Source organism: Primulina eburnea, chromosome 8 (genome assembly GCF_022965805.1).
Source record: "Primulina eburnea isolate SZY01 chromosome 8, ASM2296580v1, whole genome shotgun sequence".
NCBI lineage: Eukaryota > Viridiplantae > Streptophyta > Magnoliopsida > Lamiales > Gesneriaceae > Primulina > Primulina eburnea.
Genome location: NC_133108.1, coordinates 6,405,428 through 6,427,314, shown reverse-complemented (window position 1 = coordinate 6,427,314; position 21,887 = coordinate 6,405,428). Strand labels below are relative to the sequence as shown.

The window sequence follows — 21,887 nt, the reverse complement described above, 5'->3', positions numbered from 1 at the left end:
TAGTGTTGATCATTGAAATCATTTGATTTTTAAGTTTTAGAGTTGTATCATAATCAAAATATATGCAATATTTCTATCACTTACTTGATTGTGGATTTTTTTATTTTTCAAAATTTTTATAAATAATTAAAATATATATATATATATATATATATATATATATATATATATAGATATTTAAAATTATAAATCAAAAGATCACATGCTACCAAATTATATATATTTAATTTATAAATTTCTCTTAGATATAATTTTTTTAAATATTAAATAAAATAGTCATACAATATATGAGACTGTGAAACTAATTATTTACTAGTTATGCATCAAATTTTATATTTTGATAGTTTATTTTATAATTGAAGCCAAGAAAATATTTTAGTTTTAATTTTGGTTTCACTATTCTTGAAAAAAATGACCTTGTTTACCTTTATACCCCTAATGTCTAAATCTTAAACATTGTTAGTAGATGTTTCAAATACTTCCAAATTTTGTTTCTTGAATTTATAAATTTGTCTGATATATAATTTTTTTAAAAGAAGTGCTTCTAAAAACTTTAAATTTCTTACGATACTTCATGAACTCTCCTAATTCTTTTAATTATTAATATATTAACATTCATAATTTTTTTATATCAATTCTTTTAAATAATTTATTAAACTCTTTACTTTCAATTTTTAGTTAAAAATCATATAATATATTAGTATTAAATTTCATATTATTATATATTATCATGTTATTTTATTATCGCATTATTTTCATAGGCAAAAACTTGTGTGAGAGGGTCTCACGGGTCATATTTTATGAGACATATATCTTATTTGGATCATCCATGAAAAAATATTATTTTTTATACTAAGATTATTATCTTTTATTGTGAATATCGGTAAGGTTAACCCGTCTCACAGATAAAGATTCGTGAGACCGTCTCACAAAATACCTACTCATTTTCATATATCTTCTTGTGATACAATAATTTATTACTTAATTATAAACTAAACTAAAAATATAATTATCAAATTGCATTAAAATCATAAAATGGAAAATTTACAATGAAAAATCATTTTTTTACATTTTATAATTATAATAGATAAATATATATTTTAAACGTTTTTTCTTTTAATTTTACTATTTTTAATGAAAATATATTTTTTTATTCAAAAATCTATTTTTAAATATTTTTTGTAATAATTATATATCAAGAAATGTTATTTCATTAATGTATTTTTATTATCAAATATCTATTCAGTGTTTACGTAATATTATTTTCGAAATTTTTTATGTTGTAATTTCTATTAAAAATAAATGTACAAATTAAATAAATAAATAATACATTGACTTATGCAAATTCAATATCTAAAATTTGGCTCTAAATTTTATATTTTTTCACTATTTTTTGTGCAATTGATACAAACAATATATAATTTTTATACAATATAATAAAAGCACAAAACACAAATTTTATCTATCATCCATACCCGCTAATTCTCGCTTGGTTCGTAACCAAAATCTAAACTTTTAGGTACTGTCTGATTCACTATATTATTTATCTATATTTTTATTCAATCTAATCTTATGTTTGATGCACCATATTATTTATCTATCTATCAATAATTTATCTTACATCAATCAAATCATTAATTAAATCATTAAATTGAAATTATAATATTACATTTAATAAATATTTTATTAATATTTTCAAATGATAAAACGATAATATTTTATTATCTCAAATTTAATATAATTAATTAATCAAATGAAACATTATATTATCTATTATTTATATATATATTATTATTAAAAATTATTACTTATCCTCGTATATATGTGTGATGTCAAAAACTAAACGATAACTTAGAGTATTAATAGACATGACCACTAACTGATTGAAATTAGTGCATTTATCATTGGCACGAACTGAGGTTAATATGGATTGGCACCCACAGACATTATCGCAGGCCCTTTTCGCCTTTGCTTTAATTCAACATCATACATCCATAAAAATTAAATAATAAAATGTGGATTCTATTTAATGTAATAATGTCTTCTTTTCTTTTGATATATAAAAACATGCATTGGTAACATGTCAGGTAGAAATCTTAAACTAATGCAATTTGTCCATTATTTGATAACGTTTATTTAATAAGATTTTCAAATAAAAAAAATAGTATATGAGATTTAAAGTAATAAAATATTTAAGTCAATTATTTGTTTCTATGTACTGTAATTAGACAAACTGTCTGTCTGTAGCCTTTGAAAAACGATGAAAAGTGGGATTATTGTGTCATAAACAAGCTCGATGAACTCCAGCTGGCCTCTCATAAATTAGTCCTTCTTCCTCGTTTTCATTTACGAGTAGATCTTTTGTGAAACGATCTCACGAATCTTTATCTGTTAGACGGGCCAACCCTACCGATATTCATAATAAAAAGCAATGCTCTTAGGATAAAAAGTAATATTTTTTCATAGATAACTTATAAAATACGGCCCGTGAAACTGTCTCACACAAATTATTTCCTACATGTTTATATGGCAAGATATTGATTGTGAAGCTATGAATTAAAATCCTTTAGAAAAAGGACAGCAAAAACATTTTAAATAGCAAGTCATTGACTATGGATGTAATTCAGCTTCATGAAATTTTATCTAATTTTCTCCACAATGAGGGGAAAAGTGAAAGAAAATTTTCCAATCATTTCGTAACCACGCTTTATGTGCTACTCATTCATATGTGATGACCGACTTTACTTCAATTTGAATTAAACTATCCATAAATTTACAGCCCTCCCCTGTTTTCATACAAACTAAAGTAAATAATATGTATAAATTCCATATCATCTTTAAGACAAATATCTCATCCATGGTTATCAAAATGTGTGAGTTCCGTTGATCGTATGTATGTATATATAATATATACATACATACACGCAGTTCCATTCGCATTAATTACTGCGTTGTGCATGGTGTCAACTTTCAAAGTGAAAGTGGTGAACTTGACAGTGTAAAGAAACTTCAGACTATTCATCAAGACAGCTTGTTCTATATCCATTTCCTCTATACGTGTCACCATCCAACAGTACTCAACCCCTGTCTCAATCTTTGAGTCAACCGTATTCGGTATAAGTATTCCCCCTCTTACCTTCATCTCCGGGTTACATATTTTCTTGTTCCTTGTTACGGGATTATGTGGGTTGTCATTTTGAAGTATTGGGTTTGATTTGTGAACTGCTGTGTGAACGTTGATGGATCCTGAGTTGAGAGAAATCAATCGAAGCGTGCATATTGATACTGCAAGCGGTGATGAGTCGAGTAATTCAGCTAATCTGGGGGATGTAATCAAAGTGGGAGAACATGAAATTGCAGATCCAGATTCGAAGGTAAATGGGACGACGGTGAATAATGCAGCACCAGTGGATGAGACGGAAAAAATGGAAGATAAGCGTTCGTCTTTTGTCATTGATGTTAATTGCAACGATGCTATGGGGGATTATAACCAAAGGGTTTGTAGAATATGTCATTTGAGTGCGAAGGAATTTAGTGGGAAGAGCTTGACGGGGTTGATCGAGCTTGGTTGTAGATGTACAGGTGATATTGGAGTTGCGCATTTGGATTGTGCCAAGGCTTGGTTTAGAGTCCGAGGAAATAGGTAATCTTGATTTTTCTTTATATTTTTACTGATTTATGTGGGAAATTCGTTTCTTGTTTAATTTCACGTCTGTCAAATCAATGGAGATCTCTGTTCTCCCTGAGGTAGGTGATCTTGTGTTTGTTCATATTTCTTTAGGATGATAATTTCTTGTCCTTGTTTAAAATTGTGACTCAATTGTTTATATGAATTGAAGTGTATAAGAATTTACTTTAGGATATGGTGAAAGAGGACTGGTCAGGCTTGAAATTCTCGGAAAACTACAAGCAAAACACCCATAGTCCAAAAGGAAGCATCTATGTGAAAACATGAATTGTAAAATCTGAGAATTTTCAACTTTAATGTGCAACAGCTCTTCATATGGGGAGAAATCTTAAAATGAAAATTCAGTTTTACTAGGAGCAGTGACGAAGCCAGAAATGTGGTTTTGTCGGGCTGAAATTTTATACTCTAGAATCTTTTAATATTTTAAACTGATCTACCCGGCCTAATATCATATTATTTCAAAATTATACAAAATTTACATATACATTCTTTTTAAAAAAATTGGGCCATCCCGACTAAAACCCGGGTAAACAAGCATGTGTCTCCGCCCCCTGATTAGGAGTACAAACGGAAGCCAAGATCCTTCTCAAATATTTTGAGTCCTTCCACAGGTCTTATAGTGTAAGAGTGAGTCTTATGTGAGACCGTCTCACGGATCATAATCCGTGAGACGGGTCAACCCTACCCATATTCACAATAAAAAGTAATACTCTTAGCATAAAAAGTAATACTTTTTCATGGGTGACCCAAATAAGAGATCCGTCTCACAATTACAATCCGTGAGACCGTCTCACACAAGTTTTTTTGCCATAGTGTAAAGCTTCCAATTGTAAATCATAGTACTCTCTTCTGCTAAATATGAGTTTTAAACGTACTTTTCTTAGAGAGGCACTTTTCATTTTCCTCACTTTCATTGTATATGATTGTTTTGATATGTGTTTACAGATTATGTGAAATCTGCGGCGACACTGCAAAAAATATCAAAGGTGTCAGTGATTATGGATTCATGGAAGCATGGAACGATAGGAGCTCCACAGATCCTAGTCGTGTTTCATCAGAGGGCAGCAGAAGATGTTTGCGAGGTCAACAAGTATGTAACTTCTTGATGGCATGCTTGGTGATTGCATTCGTCGTCCCTTGGTTTTTTCGTGTAAATATGTTTTAGCGAGGCGACTAAAAATAAAAGAAAAACATTAATTACACTCTCGTTGTGGACGGTTCAGCCGCCATTGCATTCGCAGTCTTCAGCTGAGTCTCAGAGATCAACAAAAGAGTAAGTTCACCTATGTAGATGGTGGAGACATTATTTGCTGACTGTTTGAAGTATTACAGTGTTAAAATAGAATATCTTGAATATTCACTGATGAAATGGTCAAACAAACATACAAAATCGTTCTTTGACATGCCCATGCAAGAGCAATCGATGGTCGTGTTAGTTGTATGTATAGACCAATGTGACCAAATTTGTTATTTGTAATATTATGATGTCCATCCACATTGTTCATCTTCGATCGTCCTCACAAGTGAGGTGACACTCATCTATTGAATATAGAAGTAGAGATGGACAGTGGGCAGACAACGTATCAAAACTAATGTAATACTCTAAAAAATTATTAAAATATAATTTTTAAAAATGAACAAAATTAAATTAAGATGATAAATGCTATGCATATTAAGTATATAGTGGAGATAATAAAATATAGGAAATATTATTTTTAAAATCCATTAAAAAAATTCAAATCCCAAAAACTAAAAATTTCCTTTTATTTTAAATTGATTGATTTTTCATAAATTTATGCTAAAGGCTTGATATAGACTATAGGACCAAACTAGCAGTTTCATATAAAATATGGACTTCTTTCTGTCTTTATCATCTTATATACTTAACCGGAAATTTAAGGATGATTATATTAGATTTACATTTTTAAAAAAAAACTTGGAGACAAAAGATATCATGTCTAAGTATTTAAGAACTCGAAGCCGTTAAATGTTTAAATAAAGGAAATAAATCACTTTTCTTTCAATAATTATTCATATAAAAATGTTGATTTCATGTGATATTTCTCATCAAAGTTGGCTTAATTTAATGAAAGAGGTTTCATTTTTCTTTAAAACACACACACACACACACACACACACTCTTGCAACTCTGGATGTAAAATCTCACAAGAAACTGGATAATATGACATTAAATCTATATTTTTTTAAGGACCATTTATTCAACTACAAAGAAAGAATTTAAATTAAAAAAAACGTTTTTAATGGTTTATTAATTTTATAAGTCATGGTTCCCCAACAAATCCGTTGTAGTCTAGTTGGTTAGGATACTCGGCTCTCACCCGAGAGACCCGGGTTCAAGTCCCGGCAACGGAATTTATTATTTTTTCATTCCCTTTTGGTCGCTCACACAGAGCGACCAAAAGCACAGAAGCCCGTCCTCTGATGAGTCCAAGCTCATTAATGAGCGACCAAAAGCACAGAAGCCCGTCCTCTGATGAGTCCAAGCTCATTGTTAATGAATCTTGTGTTGTGCTGTTTTTTCTTCTTTTTGTGGAGATGGAAATTTACTCCCTTTCTTGCCTATTGTTTTCTCTCTCAGAAAATTCAATTCAAAATTTAAAACTAATGACCAAACATAGAACTCCAATTAAGATGTAGTTATCAGGCAGGTAAAGGTGCATAACTTAAGATGCAAAAGTTAAAAGAGTTACGGCAGCCAGCAAGGGGTCGTCGGCATCTAAAGATGTACAAGTTTCTACATCAACTCCATTATTGGGTTCATGATTACAATATATATATTATGTTAGTAAAATAAGAAAGATAACAATAATTAAGATATAACAATAATCTTATCTGGCATGAAACTGTATTTCGAGGCAAAAACTTGTGTGAGACGGTCTCACGGGTCGTAGTTGTGAGACGGATCTCTTATTTGGATCATCCATGAAAAAGTATAATTTTTTATGCTAAAAGTATCACTTCTTATTGTGAAAATGGGTAGGGTTGACCCGTCTCACAGATTAAGATCCGTGAGACGATTTCACATGAGACCTACTCGTATTTCGATCTTTAATTCAGTGGTTGATCAGATGTAGTTTTCCAATGTGAGAGACAAACTAGAAAATTGATCCCTTAACCAACCAAACCCATACCCAAACGTTCTACTGTTAATGCAAATCAATGTCATCAACTTTCTTGGTATTATTATGAATCCGTAACACTAATAATTATGTTTAACATGTAAAAGTAATCAAAATTGATTATTATTATTCTTTTTAGAATTCAATATTGATTATTACATGTAACTAATGATAACAACTTCCCACCACCAAAAACTAATAGCAAGGCTTGAGACTAAGCATGAAAAAATCATTTTTCCATTTCATTTCATTATAATTTTAATTATATCAAGTTTACATGAACTCGAGGAACTACGAGGGTTCGAGTGAGAAACAAATGGATGAATTCCTCATAAGGATATAATGCAAAAACCTTTAGAAGTATTTATGATTTTGAACATGAAAAGTATCAATTCTAACAAACAACCTACATCATGTTTACTTTATTGGAATGCAATTCCAATGCCGTACCATGAATTGCCTTTGAAGGGACTTCCATTTTTTTAAGAACAAGAATGTTTAAGTAGGTAAAACATGTCCATGGAAAAGGAAAAGAAATCGAAAGTACCAAAATGCAACCCCAAAATATGTCAAATCGACCCTTTCCTACAGAACTAGTAAGCAGATCCATGCTAAGAAGCCTAGCGATCTAATGTAAGCTAAGCGGACTAGTGAGTTGTTAAGCAGACGTCTCACAGTCATACAAGCAAGAAGGATAACAAGGTTTGCATCTCAACTATACATTTATCCTCGGAGAAGAGGCGTTTAATATATTATGATGTAAAACATCATACCATCGCGATCGTCACATGCGAATGACGTGATCAGATTCAAGCACTTGAGCATCAGTAGCTCTTATAGCATATTCATAGCATCATGAATAGCAATGATATTTGTGTCTCAAGTCTCAACAAAATCATTAATTTTGGGTTATGAAAGTTTTAATAGGATGAAAATCATGACATTTGCATCTCAACAAGAGCATTGATTTTAGCTATGAAGTTACAATCAGATTCGAGCACTCTGCATCTGTAGTGCCATGCTAAATCTTTCCCCAAGCCTGATACTATAATCAACGGCGGTGTCGTACACATGACCAGAAACAACTTGATAGTTCATTTGGCTTCAATCAAAATGTAAATACACTCCGTGCATGGTGGAATCAAAACATGGCAGATCCAGAAAAGCAAAGAACAAAAAGGCAAAATCAAAGGCCGAGGAGAAAGTGTTCAAAAATGAGAGTAGGCAATTTCTTACATCTCAAGAGAAGCATGTTTCTACATAATCAACACGATTTTCGCCATGTGATAAATCAAATACCCATACCATTAAAAAATAAAAGTGAAATTAATCAGGCTCAAAAAAATCCTCCTTTTCTTTCCCCCTCGTCTCTTTCTGAAATTTCTTTTACATAAATAAGGAATGAATTGAACAATTATGACGTTGAACCAACAAATCTCCTAAGCTAAATGAACAACCGAACAATCTTTTGTCACAAACTCATTTGCAGCATCTAGATAAAAGAATCAAGAAAACAATGAGAAAGACAATGGAAGAAAGCCCAATTGCAACACCGAGAACAATCTTACTAGGTCCATGGTGATGCTTCTTGTCCTCTACATCACTATAATCTGATTCATCAGAATTATCACTCGAATCATCAGAAGAATCCTTAGCCGGCGGAGGAGACACAGGCAACCCGTGTTTATCACAAGGAGCAATACCAAGCTTCAACTTTGATCCCAATGTTGTGTGGTTGTAACAAAGATTGGAATTTTCACCAACCTTGAGCTCCTCCAATTTCTGTATGAATGTTGCATTGAAAGGCAATACCCCATGAAAATTATTCCTTTCAAGATTTAAGTATTTCAAACTCTTCATATCTCGTATGAAATTCGGGATCGTCCCATTCAGCTGATTAGAACCCAGATCAAGGTGCATCAGCCCTGACAATTCAGCTAGAGACTGCGGGATTGGACCTGATAACGAGTTTGACCCCAGAGAAAGATTCTGCAAGGCGCTTAAGTCTCCAATTGTGCTGGGAAGCGTGTCATCAAGGGAATTAGATGAAAGATTCAGGTGCACAAGATTTTCAAGGCGGGTTAAGGAAAGGGGTATCTCTCCTTTCAGACTGTTTGCAGATAAATCGACAAAAGTAAGATTCGGATGCCAATGTTTAGGGAGAAAACCGGAGAGATTTGCATGTGAGAGAGTAACAGAATGCAAGAATCTCATATTGTTGAGTATGATAGAAGGGCCACTAGCAGTTACAATAGCTTTTGAAACAGTTAACTCAGTAACATTCTCCAGCCTGCTGAGCCAGACCCCTGTGAGCTTCTTCAGGCTGTTGATGCAAGTGAATGACCGAAGATTCAAGGCGAACTCAGTGGGGAGACGAATGACGGGAATGGGGCAGTTAAGGAAGCTGAGCGAAGTGACTGTGGAGAGCGACTTGAGGGCGGTGGAGGACAGAGCTACGTCGTCTGAGCAGTTGAAGAGTGACAGTGAGAGGATGTGTCGGTAGGGGGAGGAGGAGTCACAGGTGGCGGCGAAGGAGAGGTGAGGCTGCGGGGAGCAGGGGTCCTTGGGCGTTGGGATATTGAGGGAATCGAGTGCTGTTCGTTGTTCTGGGTCAAGGGTAGAAGTGGAAATAGGGGAGGGGGAGGGCAGTTTTGGGGTCGGAGAGGCGGAAGGAGATGAAACAGGGGAGACGGCCGCCGTCGCGGCGGCGGTGGCGGAGACTGTAGAGGAGATGAGGAGGAACAAGGAGAGGAGGGGAGGATATAGGGACATTCTTGCTGAGATTCAGTATACCGTGAGCTGAGCTCTGGCAGGCTACTTTATAATATATGCATATTTAAAGAAGGTGTGTGACAGTTGGATGGACATCTTTTAACCCTTAGATTTTGATATATTTACACAAATCTCAATCTCGAGTGACGGGTAAGGGTAAGGATTTGCCTTTCAAAAAGGGGCATAAAAGTAATTCAATGATCATAGAATTACAGTAACATAAGTCAAAGGGTCAAATGTAAGATTCAGAGGGGTATTTAAAAATGAGCGAGTCTCATGTGAGACCGTCTCACGGATCAAAATCTGTGAGACGGGTCAACCCTATCCATATTCACAATAAAAAGTAATACTCTTAGCATAAAAAGTAATACTTTTTCATGGGTGACCTAAATAAGAGATCCGTCTCACACAAATTTTTGTTTTTAAAAATAAAGAAAATGCAGAAGCAGAGATTTTTCATTAATTAATTAAAGTTGTAAAAATATGATATTATGTTATAAGATATGATCCTCATATAGAAGGCTGTTTCATAATTATTTTTCTTTATGCAACAATTATATAAACTACTTTGAGTAGAGATTTTGAGACTTTGGGTTTAATTTTACGCCATAGTTTTGACCCTACGAATGGACTATTTTTATTTAGTTACAAATTATATATTCGTGAGATGATATGATATAAATTAATGTAATGATTTAAAATTTTAATTATTTAATATTTGAGTCCATTATTGAATAACATAAATATATGTAATTAACTCATACATCATATTTGGCACTAAGCGGTGCCTTATATTTGTAATGATTATGGTAGTAGGCGGAGCTAACATGAGGCTCAACTTATGTTCATGTATAATTACTTGTCATGGGTCATAGGTTAGTCCAGCATGAATCGTAGTTCATTTTATGTACGGTCATTCATAGAATATCTCACTCTAAGAAGTCTTGTTTTAACGTGTTGAGAGAGTCAAAAGAAATTTCCAGAGGAAGATATTCTATGAGTGATGGTATATGGTATGAGATACGGCCTATGCTGCACCAATCTATGGGCCATGACCAGCAATGGTGTATGAATATGAGCTAAGTCTCATGTCAGGTCAGATTATAACCCGTGATCGTTACAATATTTCTCAGTTAAAAGAATCGTTAAATTTCAATATATCATGGTTTTATTAAAAATTGAATATAATCTATACCCTAAATTTTAAATTTTGCTTCTCGACTAAAATGATGTATTCAAATAAAGTTCTACGCGATGTCTGTTACTCAGGCACTTGTAAGACTCCAGAGGGGTAATAAAATAAAAACTTATAAACGACCGGATTCAACGGTAACGCATGTGCATGTGAATTTTGCATTGGCACATTTTTTTAGTATCAAATCGAGATTTGAAATCCCAAACCAAAACCAACTTATTACAACATTAACCTAAAAAAACAAGCATTCTTGGCTGCTAAATTTTACCCTTACATCATCTTAAACTCAACAATCAATATCAATGCAGTTTTGAGCAACTGTGGAAGCGTCATTTGTGCTTACGAATGGGTTTATCTTTACCCAAACCAGAGAGAAAACAGATGCTAAAAGAACAGACCACAACACAACAATGGTCGGAGTCCGGTTCTGTCGACCCATCAGACCCTTGAGGAAAGGATAGAGATGAAGAATAACCCAAAATGCAAAGAAAACCTTACCAAATAGAGGGCCCCAAGATTCATATCCACTGTTTAATGCATCCGAAAATCCAGCAACGACCCCGACCAAGTTCACAATTAGAATAGTCGTTGGAGGGATCAAAACTGTCGTCCATTTGAATACATAGAGCTCACCAAAATCTGCATCGTCTGCTGCTTTTGCTGTCACGGTGAAATTTGTGTCAATTCCAGCAAGCATTTTCAAGAATCCTTGGAAGACTGCAAAAAGATGAGCTGAGACGCCTCCTATGACCCAAAATTGCTCGTTACGCCACAATGCTTCAATGCTTACGCCACTCCATCTCAATTCGAGCACACTAGTGACAATGATGGAAAGGAAGAGCCCAAGAAATAGGATGCTAGCCAGGTTGGAGAGCTAAACCAAGGAACACGCCTAAGATCAGTTAAAAACACGGAAAAAAATGGCAGATGTTTGAATCTAGCTTGAAAGATTAAGGTGAGATTTTTACCGTTGGTATGATGAATTTCCCGGTCAGAAGGCAAATGGCAGGCAATGAGCAGTATGCGACAAGTGGGAGGGATGTGAAAGGATAGACAATGGTGTTGATGTACGCAAGGCGTTGGAGCCATTTGAGGCGACCGCCTCCAAATCCATACCACAAAGGGCAGTGTCGACTCAAGAAAATTTCGACAGATCCTAGAGCCCACCTTAGAACCTGGTGCAGTCTATCAGATAAGTTGATTGGTGCTGATCCCTTGAACGCTGGCCTTAAGGGCATGCAGTAGATCGATCTCCATCCACGGCAATGCATCTTGAAACCGGTTAATATGTCCTCAGTGACTGACCCGTATATCCAACCAATCTACAAACACATAACGTTTGGCATATTCAAGCCAGTGAATTATCAGCACGTGAGGAAGATAATTCAGATACTAAAAAGATTTAAATTTCTTACCTCTTTACCCCAAGCAGTCTTTTCTTCATACCCACAGCTTATGACATGGATCGCTTCTTTGATCAGTGTTGATGGATTAGCCGATTCGGCTACTCCTCCGTTTTCCATCAATGTAGACTCGATAAAAACCGGAGATAAGCCAAAAGTTTTCTCAAAGCTCATTTGAGAGATGAGTAATGACCTTTCATGCTCGTCATAACCTACAGATTTGACCAAATAGATGCACTTTACTATTTGAAGATTCCACATTTGATGCCTAATAATCCGGTACATCAAGATTCAAGAAACTTACTTTCGATCTCTCTGAGGTTAAAAATGGCAGCATTAAGGTCTTCCCTTCTTTCATCACGATGGACTTCTGAGAGATTCTTTTCTTTTACAGACTTCTTTCCACGGCAGCAACAGCAACAACTGCCACACCAGGAGCAAGATGAAGAAGAGGCCTTTGGTATCGTGGGAAGAGACAAAGGTCCATAGCCATAGAGAGCTTGTCTGTTAAAAACACATCCTGTTCCCACATAAACCGGTCCTTGAATTCCATCCAGCCCTTTCATGTTAACCTGTGAGAAACATATTTACCAGCTGCCTTAATATTTTCTAGTTTCTACTAACAGGTCTAGATATAATAGCTCAAGAGTCTTTACATCAAAGAAAACTGTGTTTCGGTTGGCATAACGATCACTCTTGTCTATCCCATCAAACCTCTGAGGAAACTGCACGTAACATACATCTGGACCAACTTGGGGATCCATTAGAAAACACATTGCCTCACGAATTGCCTTGCTATTGTTAACATAGTGATCACAATCAAGATTGAGGATATAAGGTGCATTAGTAAGAACGGCAGATACTCTCACCTTAAAGAAAAGAGACCAAATGTCATTATTAAAAGCATGAAATAAAACACATAAAAAAAATTAAAAACTATCAGTACCAGAGCATTTTCAGCACCGGCTTTTTTATGATGTTGATAGCCGGGTCTCTTCTCCCGCGAGACATAAACTAGCCGAGGAAGCTCATTACCCTCTATATCATGTGCGCCAGTATTCCCTAAAAACACCTGAAGGTGAAACAGGAAAGGCTGTGATCATTAGGTTAGTTTTCAGTCAGGCTTACTTTTCCCAACAGAAGCTCCTGTGAAGAAGCACAAATCTAGATTACAGTGTCAACAACGATACATGTAAGAGAAAAAATGTTGGTGTTAATTCATAAATAACTTCAACAACAAAATCCTGAGTTTAAACCATTATATTGAACCTGGATCATTCCCGGATGGTCACGTGTGTTATTTCCAGGCCAACTTGTTCCATCGGCCATGGTCCAGCCATCATCTGGCGTTTTCTGAGCCTTTGCTACCAAAGCATTGACCCTGACCTTATACTCTTCATAGTCTCTCTAAAATCCAAAAATCAGAAACCGCAAAAAGACTATTCAGCTAAGTTGATCTTATCGACAAATAAAAACAATCTCATTGTTAACTAGATCTTGGAGGCTGTGTACAGATGTAGATTTGTACTTACTTTCATTGCTCTGCGTTCCTTGACAAAAGAAGGTTGTATTTTATCCTTCAAGTAATCGATCCTCTGTGAGAAGTAAAACTCAGGTGCTCTTGGTTCAATGGAATACTTCTTGCAGAAAGGCACCCATTTCCTTGCGAAATCGGCAGTTTCCGCAAGAGATTCAAAAGTTAGCATAGCAGCACCATCATCAGATACATAGCAAGAGACTTTATCGACAGGATAATCAATGGCCAGAATTGAAAGAACAGTGTTTGAAGTAATCAAAGGAGGTTCTTTCAATGGATCAACTGTGCTGACGAAAAAATCAACTGCAGCAAGCTCAGAGGGTTCCCCCTCTCGCTCGTACCTAGACAAGCAGTTAATAAAATTTATATTTCATAAAGATTATATATTCAAGAAATATTTGCTTCGACCTTTGATCAAAATCCCTAATTTGTGATAGTTCAGCCACTTATAACAAAAGGAATGGATGAAAAGAAGAGAAATATTATGTTAGCAAAGACAAATAAAAGCATCAAGGATCAAAAGAGAGCACACCTGGCAGATAGCCTATCAATGTATGTGTCCCTGTTAACTGGAGACCACTTAGGGAACTGATCCAGCACCCACGAAAAGGCAAACCAGATCTCACAAACTACTGAAGTGAGCCACAGCCCAAATGCACTATCGACAGGGTTTGTTACTCGATAATTGAAGAAAAAGGCCAGAATAATCAGTCGCATAATGATTACAATTCTGTATGGTGTGAGTTGGGATTTGGGTAGTGGAACCACTCTTGAAAGTGGTTGTGAAGCGTCGATTGATCTGCAATAAGTTTGTGTTTTATCCCAAGTAAAAAAATCCAAAATCCACGGCTTTTTTCAAGAAGTTCACAACCTTGTATCAGTATACTTACTGCGGCTTTTCTTCCATTTGTTGCTCGGATGGAATTTGTGCTTCTGTTTTCTCCTTTGTTGCATGTTTCTTTTTGTTTTTCTTGTCTTTCCAACTTTCCACACGATTCTTCCATATTGGATTCCCAGAATCATCTATGTATTCTACATAGATGAGAAAAGACTACTTCAATAAAATTTTACTCACTAATATAAATGGAGAATTCATACTATCATGAAAAAAATATTTTACACACCACTGTCAACTGTAGAAACAGTACTAATATTTCTAGCATGAATTCCAGTATCCTGCAAAACATCAAACCCATAAAAAGATTTTATGCGTTAAGCTTAATCGTCTTCGCCAATTTAACAAACAATGAAATACACCGATTCCTCATCTTACAAGTAAATATATTGGTCTTTTAACTTCAAAACAGTTTGAACGATTTTGGTGAACAATACCTCCACTGTATCAAGACGTGATGCCATTTTCATATGATTTCCAGATTCTTTTTCTCCACTATCAGTCTCCTCCTTGCCATCTGTTCATTTCATCGCTCAACAAGTTAATGTTTTTACAAATTTGAGATAAAAGTGAGATTCTTTTTCTTTAGAGGTCCAAACAGTGGGCAGATTTTTGCCGCAATCGAAGAGAAGTTACAAGGAAGCATATCATTAACTTTGAACTTCTGCAGGGACTGATCAGAGCCCTTTGACATGAAGGGTCGGAGACACAATTAAGCACGGAGAAATAATGTTCAAGATTTAGTACCATTATTATAAGGAGTGCCGCACCGCATGCACGTGTTGCGTCCTTGCTTGATTTCGTAGTCCACACAGTACCTACAGATGGGATCATTGCACTCGTGACAAGCCACAAACAATCGACCATTTGAACTCAATCCCAGTTTTTCACCACAAGTGCTGCATGAAAGAACCCCAGGCTCCATCATCTTCACTTCTCACCTCCGGTTGTAATTTTACTGAATTCCTCTGCACTTGAAATCCAAATTTTTGTTTTGCTACTTTATAAAAAGTAAACGTATTGCTTGATATGAAATCAGTGCGAAGTATGAGCTTTTTTTGTATTGGAATTCGAAAGATGGAAAAGGGATGTTGAATCAGATGTGGGTTGAGGTGTTGGTGTCACGTATTTGTAAACCCGGAGGGAAAGAAGGAAGCAATGTCGTTTTCTTGACAGTAAGATTTAAAAATTTGCGGGAATTTGAAGTAAAATTGCAGTTGGGATTTGCTACATCTCAACTCACCCAACCAACAATCCTTAAGGTTTAAGCTACTTTGGACCAAACCAAAATACACAGAAATGCTGAAAATAAGGCTGACTAAAGTGTTGAGCAATTATATCACCCACATTTTTACAATCAAACTCAAGCAATGTTCGCGGAAATATTGCTCTGAGCTCGAAAACTTAACTATTTTGGTTTCTTTCTAGGTTTTTTTTGGTTATCTAGGTATTTTAATATTCTTTATGCACATTTCGGACTCCAGCAGCATACAACGCGAGTACTGAACATATATGCCTTCTACGATTAGTAAAATACTTGCTGCGGGAAAATGACTTTGTAGTTATATTTGTGTTTTAGGCCAAGAAGGTAAAAAATATGACGGTACCGCATTGATATATTCATCCCCACATTAAGCACCATTTTAGAGATGCAGATATAGTTGCGAATACAAATCATTCACACAAATGATAGACCAAAGCCCAGTGACACCATCAAAAAGCTATGCAACGCAATCTCACAATATCTTGCGGAAAATAGTCAACCAGTAATTTTAGTTTCAACGATCTTATAAATCATAAAGTACACCCGTTAAAGGGGACATCAAATACATTTCAAACCCGCAAACTAAAACATTAGCAAACACAGCCTAGAAAATTTCATGTGCAAAAAGGCCCGTCTCAAGCTTTCCAATAGCTGCACACAGACCCTAAGGCTGCGCACTGATACACCCTACGGTATAAACCTTCACTGCGCTGGATGTGTCGCAAACAATAAGGTTTTCTGAATCAGAGGGAGTGGTGCAGAGCCAATTGACCTAAGAAAGTAAAAAACAATCAGAACAATCCAATGACAACCGGAAAAATAAGATCCTTGGCAATCAAATAACCAAGGAGAAGATTGTGTTCACCCACCTTTTTTTTCAGATTAATGTTCAAGCGTAGAGGTTGGTCGCCATGGCCAGCCAGACCGTCCTCGTAAGCTTTTGACCAATCCCACAATTTTATAGACTTATCATTCCCACCTGAAATGATAAACTTCCCTTTCTCTCCAAACATAGAAAAGGCCCTGGTAGAATGTTATTTATCAACTACGAATACAAAATCCTTTACAACAATTAGATTTCAACAAACAAGCACAACACCACAGCATAACTTACACGGAGGATACTGCAGCAGTGTGTCCACCAATTGAGTAGTCTAAATGCAGTCCTCTATCAATTCGATCTTGATCCTGGGAACCAAAAGCTTCAGCATCTTTTGATGTCGACTTAGATTTGGTTCCTAGCTTAGGTTTTACAGTTTTGGATTTAAGTGGGGCAGTATCCACATTGAGTATACTGATGTCACCATCACCCCTAGCCACTACACAGATCTTTCCAACTTCATCAACCATGTCTACTTCAGGAACTGCTAGACTATGGATAAAAGCTGGGTTTAGACATTGTCCTGCATCACCTTTGTTGCCTGTATCAGGTATTTCAATAACAAATGTTAATGAAAAAAAGAATATAACGGAAGAACGTGGAGAACAGATGAGGAGAACATATAGGATGAATTTATACCCATGTCCATGATTTTATTTGGTCGTCCTTTGGAGAAGTCCCATATCACAAGTTTTGAATCAAGACCCCCAGATATGACTGCAACAACCACCACAAACAAAATTAAAATGAAATAACAGAAAACACTGATGTATTAGACATAGGCACATAGCATAGCAACTAAAACATGAATACTTAACAGCCAGAATATCATATTATTTAACTCAAAAAATATTCAAGACAGTTGATAGTCTAGAATGATGCAAAACAGATATCGACACATAGAATACTACTGAAAATACAACTTTCTTTATCAACTAGACAAATGATTGTGAGATACTTTATCACTAGGATTTTTCCTGCCCACACAGGTGTTAAAAAGGTTGAACAAATGACCAAATGAACTTGACATCATCTCATGCATATAAACAAAATTTACCTTCCCAATTCTTCCAAGGAAGAAACTGAACAGTGCTGCAAATCTGAAGATGAGAGTAAATGTTACAAAAGTTAGCAAATAATATGAAAAAAAAAATTAAAACCGTTAAGTAATGTAATAATATATATCGAATCTAAGGGACATCAACCTTGAGAGAAGTTTAAGGTCAACAAGCTTTCCATAAGATCAAGAGATCAGAACGCTGCATCTAACGTTTGAAGGGAAAATAAAAATCCCATAAAATACGACCAAATAAACTGTAATCTTCCTAAAGAAATACATTACAAAATATCTTATGAAAAGAAGCATACACTCTTGTGGCCAGCTCTTAGAGTTTTGAACATACATCGTTGTTGGGTGTCGATGATCTACAACAAAGACAAGAGTCATTGTCTCAGCTACAGCTCCCTAAACATTGCAAGTGGCATACTCCTGTGATGGATGTAAAACCTCTCTGTCAAATAAAAATACCTTCACATCTCCAGTATCATCTGCCGCAGCAAGGAACGGTGACTTTGAATGGAAAGCAATCTGCAATTGTGTAAATGACATATCAGTAACATGTTCATATTTATGTTTTAGTTTCATGCACTAGGGAAAAATATTGATTGTCTACATCAATATGGATAGATAAAAAAATTCAGATAAGAAAGCTGAAGGTTTACTACGAAGATGCAGCCTATCCTGAGACATAAGTAAAGCTAAACATAACCCAATCATGAAATTCAGTTCTTTCGATTATCTTTCACTTCAAAACCAGTGTATAGTTTATCCTCGTAACAGAAATGCAGAAAAATTTCACGCCAACAAACAAACAATGTCATGACAAAAAATTCAAATAATACAAACATTTAGATTTTATACCTGATTTATCTCATCCTTGTTATAGTCGTAGCATTCGATTTGCTTCGATGAATCTGTCTTTAATTGTAACAGTCGACGGATTAGTGTCATTGTTAACATCAGGCATGCAACAACATATAAAAGTTTTAGAAAGCAAATCAAGCAACTCGCATGACTAGTATATTAAAATCAAATGCATATTATTAGTAGAAAGCACAAGGGACAGTTCAAAAAATTTACCTTTGGAAAAGAGAATGTATGCAAACATCTTAGGGCATTTATGAACAAGCCAGAACACAAACAGAAGAGATATTGCTCAAAAATCAGATAAATTAATTTGTAAACTTTTGAGAAAACATTCCAAAAACAATTTAACAAGGTCAAATCAATGCATACAGCATACCATATGGAGATCAAAACACTTGACTTCATTGCCAGCAGAAATATAGACGATATCTTCATTCCCTGCGCATGCAAAAAAGACATATCACACTACCAAGAAGGCTGCACGGAAATTCTCCAACAAAACGTATTTCTCATAATCTGTGCTGAAAAACATATTTTTCGTTTTGCTGATCTATAGAAAAGGTCACCTCAAGTACTCATTACGCAGATGAAGTATAGATAGTGAACTTTATCAGGAAAGGAAAACAGTCTCAAATGTACATCATCAATTGAAATTTTCCTCCCAACCTGTCCTTACAAACATTAAATCAATGAAATTCTTCAAAAATTCATTGACCAAAACATAGCCCATTATAAGTGCAGAAATTAAATAGGGAAATTTCCCGATCAAAATCTCACAAAAATATTCCCTGCATCTAGTTGAAGTTCGCAAGAAACGATGAAAAATCATATGGAGCCATCAGATACTTAATAGTGATACAGAATAAACTAGTCTCTGAAAAAAGCCACAACAAACACAGACTTCCTGCTCTATCAACCATGTCAACTAGCTTTGCACTAAAGTATAAGCATGGATCACGAAAGAATATTAAGGATGCAGAAATAGAAAGGTCGTTGAAACTAGTATACAAAAGGAAAAACGGAAGGAAAGTACTAACCTGGTTTGAAACATAACGATGAAACAGGAACTCCATTCGCTACATCCATCTTAAATAACACATCTTTGCACCGTAAATCAAACCAGCAGACGAAACCATCCTGTTGTTGCACATACAAAACCAATCAAGAGACTAAAAACTCTATATATAATCAAGAAAGGAAAATAGATCCAAAAACGCTAATAGATTCCTCAAAATCAAAACTTTCTGCATCCTTCTCAACAAAATTAAAAAATAAACACAGAATAACACGCATGATTCCAATTAGTTTACGAGTAGAGAAAGCAGGAGGGAGACCTCCCCGGCGGTGGCTATAATTCCAGGGCGGAGGCGAGAAGCGATACATGAAGTCGCAGCAGCGGAGTGGCCTCGCAATCTTCTTGGTTCCATCACTACGAGTCTCCCAGCCCCTGAACCTCCCTTGTATTCCTATTTCGTGACTTGGGATTAGAAGTTAATTGTTTAATCTGTTTTAGGGTTTGTAAAATAACAAAATTTTGGTTTAAAAAATAAAAAAATTATAAGAGGATGTATTCATTCTAATTTTTAATGATTTTTTTTAAAGGTGGACTTGATGAATTTTGATTGACTTTTATAGAATCTCATGGAATTGTAAAACATATTTCATAGACTTTTATAAACTTTTTTCAAGATTTTTGTAGGCTTTTGAAAACTTTTATAATTGTGATTTATTTTTTTTATTAATTTCTTTTAAATAATTATTGGACATGTATGACCTATTCAATTTTAAATTTTTTTTATTTATGAAAATGTAAATAAATTTTACTTACTTAAAAGTTAAATAAATTTAATTTGTGAAAAACGACAAATGAACTATTCAATTTATTGAAATCAAAATTCCAATTCTTTATGTCAATTCAACATATTAATGAACAATATTTTTATAAGTTCATAAAAAAAAATTATTAAAATGAACAATCAAAATAATAAGTAGACTTTTTTACATAAAAAAAAAATCTAATCATTATTGACAATTTAATCAACATCGCTCCACATTCTATTGGCTATGGTATCCCTCCATACATTAGCTCTTGCTCGTTGTTGTTCTTGAGTATCAAATAACTGATCAAAGTTGTCATCTTCATAAACTTGTGCCGATGAAGACAATTGAGTTCATTATCTGGTTCAATTTGAAATTAATCACATCGACACTCCTTTCGAAGAAAATTGTGTAATCCAGCACAAGCCAATACAAGCTCTGTTTGGGTCGTATATGGAAATGGAGGGGCCATCTTGAATTTCAAATCGACACTCCTTTGGTATACAATAATCATAATGATTCAAGAAAAAACACAATTCATCACATGTCAGATCATTCATCGTTTTTATGAGATGAAAGAAAATTTATGAAATACAATAATCATAATGATTCAAGAAAAAAGCAACAATTCATCTATTTTTACACATAAATATTGGTAATATAATAAATTCAAGAATGACCAATCATACCTTTGAATAGAAGAATTTTTTTGGGAAAGTGAAGAACCCTAGAGATGGCTGGAGATAGAGGAGAGATGGCGTATTTTTCAGAAAAAAAAAGTCCATCAAAATCTTTGGTATAGGTGGAAGAATATTTTAGATTTTCTGTAATTGTACATAAGGCTTCAAGGTTTGTACATGAATAATAAAATAAGAATCCTTGAAAATCTATGGATTTTTTGGATACCTCTTGACTTACGGAGAGTTTTAAAAAGTCAAGTTTGAATACCACGTGACTTTTTAAAACTCTACCAAAATCCATGTTGAATACCACTAAACATATATAGAGTCATTAAAAGTTTAGATTGAATACCTCTAGATTTTCAAATTCCATAAAAGTCATTAAAAGTTTAGATTGAATACACCTATAATAGAACAAATTATTTGAAAAAATAGATCATCTAATTTATTTTAAGACAACGTACATCTTTATATTTTAAAAATAAAAATATAAAAATTCCAATAAACTTTGATATTCCAACAATGGATTCCCGAAATTAACTATTTTACAATTTTTATTTATTCAAAAACTTGTATATTAAATTTTTTATTTTAATATTTTATTTCTAAACGAAGAAACTAGAAATACTCTGAAATTACTCTTATCAAAAAAAAATGTAATAAATTACCATTTTGATAATTTGATTAC

The 21,887-nt window shown here is 34.4% G+C and overlaps 3 protein-coding genes and 1 non-coding gene across 4 annotated transcripts; 2 read left to right on the top strand and 2 right to left on the bottom strand.

The window, feature by feature from the left end:
• Nucleotides 1–2,948: 2,948 nt before the first annotated feature.
• LOC140837740 (uncharacterized) lies at nucleotides 2,949–5,097 on the top strand. Its single transcript, XM_073203852.1, has 2 exons — nucleotides 2,949–3,643; nucleotides 4,634–5,097. Exons 1-2 carry the CDS (start codon nucleotides 3,240–3,242, stop codon nucleotides 4,851–4,853), a joined length of 624 nt encoding a protein of 207 aa, XP_073059953.1. The 5' UTR covers nucleotides 2,949–3,239; the 3' UTR covers nucleotides 4,854–5,097.
• Nucleotides 5,098–5,988: 891 nt separating this feature from the next.
• TRNAE-CUC (transfer RNA glutamic acid (anticodon CUC)) lies at nucleotides 5,989–6,061 on the top strand. Its single transcript has one exon. It is a non-coding gene; the product is annotated as a tRNA-Glu (tRNA).
• A 1,967-nt stretch (nucleotides 6,062–8,028) lies between these two features.
• On the bottom strand, nucleotides 8,029–9,646 carry LOC140838741 (receptor-like protein 51). Its single transcript, XM_073205263.1, has one exon. The coding sequence runs from the start codon at nucleotides 9,598–9,600 to the stop codon at nucleotides 8,308–8,310; it is 1,293 nt and encodes a 430-aa protein (XP_073061364.1). The 5' UTR covers nucleotides 9,601–9,646; the 3' UTR covers nucleotides 8,029–8,307.
• A 1,276-nt stretch (nucleotides 9,647–10,922) lies between these two features.
• On the bottom strand, nucleotides 10,923–20,204 carry LOC140838932 (cellulose synthase A catalytic subunit 8 [UDP-forming]). Its single transcript, XM_073205559.1, has 25 exons — nucleotides 20,036–20,204; nucleotides 19,739–19,838; nucleotides 19,078–19,139; nucleotides 18,696–18,752; nucleotides 18,303–18,362; nucleotides 18,143–18,199; nucleotides 17,832–17,874; nucleotides 17,414–17,491; nucleotides 17,009–17,315; nucleotides 16,764–16,917; nucleotides 16,566–16,666; nucleotides 15,874–15,932; nucleotides 15,378–15,566; nucleotides 15,068–15,147; nucleotides 14,860–14,911; nucleotides 14,626–14,767; nucleotides 14,268–14,534; nucleotides 13,731–14,076; nucleotides 13,468–13,605; nucleotides 13,145–13,270; nucleotides 12,855–13,067; nucleotides 12,503–12,770; nucleotides 12,211–12,410; nucleotides 11,764–12,117; nucleotides 10,923–11,669 (listed from the first exon to the last, which is right to left on the bottom strand). The coding sequence occupies exons 1-25, from the start codon at nucleotides 20,126–20,128 to the stop codon at nucleotides 11,082–11,084; spliced, it is 4,134 nt and encodes a 1,377-aa protein (XP_073061660.1). The 5' UTR covers nucleotides 20,129–20,204; the 3' UTR covers nucleotides 10,923–11,081.
• Nucleotides 20,205–21,887: the final 1,683 nt, after the last annotated feature.

Excerpts from the sequence above, each read along its gene's own strand:
- LOC140838741 (XM_073205263.1), bottom strand. The coding sequence starts at position 9,600 with ATGTCCCTATATCCTCCCCTCCTCTCCTTGTTCCTCCTCATCTCCTCT.
- LOC140838932 (XM_073205559.1), bottom strand. The coding sequence starts at position 20,128 with ATGGAACCAAGAAGATTGCGAGGCCACTCCGCTGCTGCGACTTCATGT. Across the intron at positions 14,077-14,267 it reads ATTGATAGGCTATCTGCCAG|GTACGAGCGAGAGGGGGAAC; the intron begins GTGTGCTCTCTT and ends CTGCTTGTCTAG. Across the intron at positions 13,068-13,144 it reads CCGGTGCTGAAAATGCTCTG|GTGAGAGTATCTGCCGTTCT; the intron begins GTACTGATAGTT and ends CTTTTCTTTAAG.
- LOC140837740 (XM_073203852.1), top strand. The coding sequence starts at position 3,240 with ATGGATCCTGAGTTGAGAGAAATCAATCGAAGCGTGCATATTGATACT. Across the intron at positions 3,644-4,633 it reads TTTAGAGTCCGAGGAAATAG|ATTATGTGAAATCTGCGGCG; the intron begins GTAATCTTGATT and ends ATGTGTTTACAG.